At 37.2% G+C, this 6,151-nt stretch overlaps 1 protein-coding gene across 2 annotated transcripts in view; it reads left to right on the forward strand.

Annotated features, from left to right (window-relative positions):
* PSMA1 (proteasome (prosome, macropain) subunit, alpha type, 1) overlaps positions 1 to 4,932 on the forward strand; it is a 9,028-nt gene extending 4,096 nt beyond the window's left edge. For both annotated transcript variants that reach the window (XM_009332231.1, XM_009332230.1), the window contains 6 exons: positions 390 to 478; positions 1,179 to 1,249; positions 2,198 to 2,327; positions 3,009 to 3,088; positions 3,978 to 4,082; positions 4,574 to 4,932. In XM_009332231.1, coding sequence (XP_009330506.1) covers positions 390 to 478; positions 1,179 to 1,249; positions 2,198 to 2,327; positions 3,009 to 3,088; positions 3,978 to 4,082; positions 4,574 to 4,630 — 532 coding nt within the window. In that variant the 3' untranslated portion in view covers positions 4,631 to 4,932. The remainder of the gene's footprint in view (positions 1 to 389; positions 479 to 1,178; positions 1,250 to 2,197; positions 2,328 to 3,008; positions 3,089 to 3,977; positions 4,083 to 4,573) is intronic.
* The last annotated feature ends 1,219 nt before the right edge of the window (positions 4,933 to 6,151 follow it).

A 6,151-nucleotide genomic window follows, 5' to 3' on the forward strand; every position in this document is an offset into this window, starting at 1 on the left:
TTGATAGGAAAAGACAAAGAAGGCATAGGAAGAATTTCTAAAATAAATTTTAATTGCTGTAATGTTACAAAGAAATGTTACCATTTAACTGTGGCTTTTTTTGAGATGATCCGTCTGTTGCCTGCGTGAACTTCTACCTTCTTTGCATTTGTACGGCTGAAATACTATAATACTCTTTCAAACCTGTGGTCAACTTTCTAAATAACAATTATAAGTTATGATGAAATGAAATTACATAATGCCTTTGACCCTTTTTCTCAACAAGCAGAGCTGAAACAAAAATATGCTTACCTTAACAGACAAGTATCGAGGCAAAAACTCATTGTGACTTTCATCTATGTCTTGGTTTGATTTTTTTTCTTTTTTTTTTTTTCTTTTTTTCCTCCTAGCAATTTCATGCGTCAGGAGTGTCTGGATTCTAGATTTGTGTTTGATAGACCTCTTCCAGTTTCTCGCCTAGTGTCACTAATTGGCAGCAGTATCCTTTTTTTTTACACTTGTAACACTTTTATAGCTTTTCACTTGTTCATAAAATGATTTTCATATAACACAGCTTGAAAGTCATATTAAATTGAAAAGTTAATTCGAAGTTAATTTTTCTTTATTCACACTGCTTGTGTATTCTTTCAGAGAATATCCTATAATATGCACTGAACTGGTAGAGAAGCAATAAAGTGCTATGCAACATTTAACATAGCACTGTTTTTCTGTTACACAGCCCATACCTTTGGAGGTGGGGGAGGAAAGATGACTGCACTGTTCAAAATATGGTCGTTTACTGGATTGCAGCTGCTTGCTCAGATTTTTTCTTTCTGTGGCAACTTCCGTCTCTGCGTGGAACAGAGCGGAGGTGGTATATTCTGTTATCAGGTGCCTAGAAAAAGTTCAAAGGGATAAGAAATTAAATGAGGCTGTGCAGCGTTAGGTGAACTGTTTCTAATACTTAGTTGAATGCACCACTCAGTTATTTTGGGAAACTTAATTGCTAAATTTTCTTTTGGTGAAAAAGAAGTTGGTATTCCAAATAAGTCGCAAGATCTGTTTCTTTTGAACATAGTCTTCACTCCCGCAAAAAGGTTTGCAAAGACTATATAACGATTTTGGTGCATCTCTGCTTGGCTTAGGAAAATGTTTTAGGTAATTAACATGTTACTTTGAGATTCCTTAGCTTACTTAAGAAACCCAGATACCAACGCAGCGTTATGGCAGAAGACCGTACGGCGTAGGACTGCTCATTGCAGGTTATGATGTAAGTAAGCTGCGCTAGTTACTATTGATCTAAAAGGAAATGTGCTTAATGCGGTTTTATACAACAAATAGATGTTAAGAGGGGAAGATGGAAGAGGCGGACTCATCCAAATTCTCTGAATAAGGATATAATTTTCTGTATCTTACACTAAAACATAACTTTAAAAAAATGTTAATCAATAGCTAATCCTACCTATACTTATGAGGTGTACATTTGCAAAAATGAAAACCTAATTATTTTAAGGTGCAAAATGAGATACTGCAAAAATAAGATTTGTTTGTGTTTTAAGGGATCAAAATATTGGTCCCACGATGACAGTAATTATTTTACTATTAATTATGGAGCTTTACAAACTATTATTTTAAATACTTTTTATAAAAAATGGATGTGGAAATCCAAAGCTTACTTGTTTAGCAACAACAGTTTGCTTAATGCAACACACACAGAATCTCTGCCCTCAAGATTTTTGACTTGACGAAGGTTGAAGGAAACTGTTGTCTTGCCTGAAATCTTGCATGGCATGGCTAAATCCACCACAGGTTTTTACTTTTGTGCAGATAAGATGGAATGCGTCTAAAACATCTACTGCAAGCCATGAAGTAGAAAGCATACATAAGCACAGTACAGTTTATGGAACAGAGAAAGAAACATTTTTGGTGCCAGCTATCCTGCCCCCATAAAAACTGCATTTTAATGAACAAAGTGTAAAGAAAGATTTTTTTTTTTGTAGAACATTGCTTTTTTTTTTTACAGTAGCTTTGAAGGAATTGTGTAAGAACAGTGATATGATAAGCAGTATAAAATACATATATGTATGTGCATACATGTAAGCTATGCAATGTACCACGAAGCAAAACTGTTTTAGAAAATATCGTGTTCCAGCAGCAGACTTGGTATGAATTTATACATTTGTTTTACATTCTGTGGGTTTTTTTTCTCTCTTTGTAGGATATGGGTCCTCACATCTTCCAGACTTGTCCCTCTGCAAACTATTTTGACTGCAAAGCAATGTCCATTGGTGCTCGTTCACAGTCAGCACGAACTTATTTGGAGAGACACATGACTGAATTTACTGACTGTGAGTAATGAAACCCTGTCTATCCAATGGTATTCATCAATTCTGCGGTTTATTTTCTGCTACTGCTTCATTCTTTCGCATTTAGTAAGATAGGTAGATAAATATTAGGAGCCACGTTTGGCATCAGTGTAAATCTGCACAAAGACAAAATTGTGGAGAAAATTTCACAAATCTTCATGTCCAACATCTGGATGCTTATTACATCTAATGAAAAGAGAAGTTGTGCTCAGGAAAGCAGAGGAAAAAAGTAAAAGGCCTCTGCCCTGTTTAACCCAGGGAAAGAACAATTCTTCCCGTATTGGAGCAGGGATAGTATGTCAGGGCAAGTATTTAGGTGGTGCATTTAAAATGGTGGATTTATTTTTATATGAAACGGTGATGAGGAGGCTACTGAATGGCTGCTTAGGGAAACAGTAGTGTGACTACCGCTGCACTGGAGGCAAGGCAGGTGCCAAAACCAGACGCATTTGACCTCAAATGTAGGGAAGGGCTGGTTTCTCAAGGTATACTTTTATAACTAACTCTGTGATCAGTACCAGACATACCTAAGGAGAGGAGTTCTGGAAGTCAAGCTAGACAAGCTGATTTTCTAGTTGCCAGCTAGGAATGGGAAGAAAAATAAATGAGTGTCTAGAGAGAACACCATACATTTTGTAAACGTCTTTCTGATTTCATTTTAAGGTAATCTAAATGAGCTAGTTAAACATGGACTGCGTGCCCTGAGAGAGACTCTTCCTGCTAAACAGGATTTGACCACCAAGGTAAATGCTAGGTTTTCTTAACAAGAAATTTTACTGCCACTGTTATTAGAAGTTACTGTGACAAAATTCATGTAAAGTATGGCTGGCACTGAAATTTGGCAGCTGAATACTGGTAGATAATATCATCTTCATCTCATGTCACCAGTTTATCTACAGTTTCCTTAATTATCTCAGATTTAATTTTCTTAACAAAAAATGATACTTTCTCTGAATAAGACATTGTTTCCCTGGTTGCTTCATTCTATTTTTAACTTTGATTAGTGTTTAAGATGCGTTACATGCAACTAGAATCGCAACTTTGCATCGTAAGCATAGTCAGTAATTCACCTGGGAGGTGAGGGAAGGTAATGTACAAACAATTGATTGCAACTTTTTGATGCTGGTTACTCAGAAACTTCTGACAATGAATTGAGGAACTGTTGAACAAGAAAATTCTAAGGATATCCTTTAGTTGGTGTTCTGCTTGTGGCTGATCTGCCCTTTTCCATGTTTAATTTTTTTTTTTATTCTTAGCCCACCTTGGTTTTTTAGAACTTTAATGAAAATGCAAAATAAGGTTAAAATAAGTGGTTTTGAAAAATCATGTATGTTATTAAAAAGAAAACAAAAAATTGAAAGAAGTTGAAACCCTTGAAAAGTGGTTTTACTTAAAAGATTTTGAAACATGATAGCTTTTGTAGGGTATAAATCTGCCTCCCTTTCCTTTTCTCCTACAATCTACCAAAGAGGGAGTCTCAAAATTTCTTTTTTTCCTAAAGTAGACACAAACAGCACAATGAGTCTCTTTATCGCAGGAGGAGACTTTCATCTGTTGCACAAGCGAGAGGTGTACAGCCACAGTTATTTGCAGAAAAATGTTTCTCACTTCTTTCAAAACTTTGCTTAACAGAATGTTTCCATTGGAATTGTTGGCAAAGACATGGAGTTTACCATCTATGATGATGATGACGTAGCACCATTCCTAGAAGGTCTTGAGGAGAGGCCACAGAGAAAGGTGTGTGGTTTTGATATAAATCAACAGGCTTTGTTGAAAGACAGCATTTTGCGATGTATGACCTATCACGTTCAGGTTTACGACACTTAACTCTCTACTACTCTAGTAGATTTTTAGGAATGTGATTTTTAAAGTTTGAAGTTACTATACGAAAACCATATAATCTTAGCTGGAGACTGAGATGCTTATTAAATCAATTTATGCTGAATTGGCGCCAGGCTGTTCCAATGTCGTATGTCCTTATCTTTGATCAAGTACTGGTTTTCACCACAGAAGTGGCTACATATGTTTCTCATGCCTGTTGCAAGGTGCATCCTTCCTCTCCTAATTACCAGCTCTGTCCTGTTCCGTGCGTTGGATAACACTACTTTGTGAGCTATTTGCTGACGAGCTGCATTACCAGTCGTGACGCTCAATGCAGGATAAAGCTGACTTGTCAAATACTGTTTTCTGCCCTCCTGTAATATATATACATTTTTCCTCTCTTTAAGCCTGCTCCGCCTGCTGATGAACCTGCAGAAAAGGCAGAGGAGCCGATGGAGCACTAGTTGGTGGATGAGTTCCTCTGTGTCAACGTATGTCTAATTATACAGGAACGTTTCTTCATTTGCTGGTAACTTTATCCTCACCTATATGCATTTTCTGCCAATACATTCTGAGGATTACTCTTAAAAAGAAAGAAACCAACCCACCTACCCTTAAAAGGTAGACAGGAGGTCATAATTGGGTGTATTTTCTTTGACAAGAAAGGTGTAATCATTTTCTAAATAGTACATGATACTGTTTTTTAATGAAAAGCGTACTGGCTTTAACTTGTAAGGACAAGTGAAAATAAATCACTTTCTTGGAATCTGCTGTGGGTTTGTTTGGTTTTTTTAATCTGAACAAACAACGATTCAAATGCTTCTGTCATATCAAGGCGCCGTCACGTATTTGACCATTTCTCAGAGTGAGCATTTACTTACTGTTTATAAATGTGGTGCTCTTGGAGACCGTTGGACTGAGAGGACTTTAAAATGCCTACAAAAGTACAAAACAGTTGTGGAACAAATAGGATGCAGCGTGTTTCCCCGTGTTGTCTTGTCGTCGTCTCAAACTCAACTTGAAAAGACTTTGATGATGCGTGTTTACCAGAAACGTTGCAGGCTGAAGAAGCGTGAAGCTGCCAACCAGCTCGTGTTTCGGTTTTTTGAGTTCTCCGCTTTATTAAACCCCAGCTCCTGTGGAGCCAGAATGAATCGCTTGGTTTCTTTAGAGCCGTCAGCCAGCCACGCGGTAGCGAAGGGCTTTTAGCTCACTGATGGCCTAAATTGAAGTAAGGAGGGAAGCATGTAAAAGTCCCATTGCGGGTCCCCTGAGCTACGGAGTCTCTGCGTTGCTGCTGAATAAACGGGCTCGCCGGGGCTCTGTCCCTTCAGCTTGCTCCGCACGCTCTGACTGAGGGGTACCTAGTGCCCCTTCGGACGCGAGCTGAAGGCCGCAAAATTCGGGACTATCAGCGACTTCCTTAGGGACGTCTGGCAGGGAGGCCTGCTGAGCCCCTGCTTCCTCGGTGCAAAATGGGTGGGGCGCTGTATTTTAAGCGTTATTTTTTTCATTTTCCATTCTGGATCATTCTGCTATAATTATTCTCACTAATGAATACACTGAAAAGGATGAAAAACAAGTTTTTGGGGTGAACGCACATGGGAGCTTGATAACCTGCTCAATGTACTTAAAAAAAAAAAAAGACTAAAAACTTGCATCTTGTCTGTTATTAATAAAGCATGGTGCAGTTTTGAGCAGGCTTTAAATACTGTGTTGAAGCCATTTAATATTTTTAATTTTTAATCATTTTTGTAAATTTTTCATATTTTTAAATTTTTTTATAACATATAATTTTTATTTTTTGTGTAGTATTTTGTTAATATTTTCATGACTGAACTAATAATGTCAGGGCTGTGTATTTGGTTTTAAGCGCTAGACAAAGCTGCTTTTAATTTTCTAGTCTATTATTATTTTTCGATTTTTTTTTCTCGATTTATTTTATTCCCCGATTTTTTTTGTGTGGTTTTTTTTTGTGTGTGTGT

Source organism: Pygoscelis adeliae, unplaced genomic scaffold (genome assembly GCF_000699105.1).
Source record: "Pygoscelis adeliae isolate BGI_AS28 unplaced genomic scaffold, ASM69910v1 Scaffold839, whole genome shotgun sequence".
Taxonomy (NCBI): domain Eukaryota; kingdom Metazoa; phylum Chordata; class Aves; order Sphenisciformes; family Spheniscidae; genus Pygoscelis; species Pygoscelis adeliae.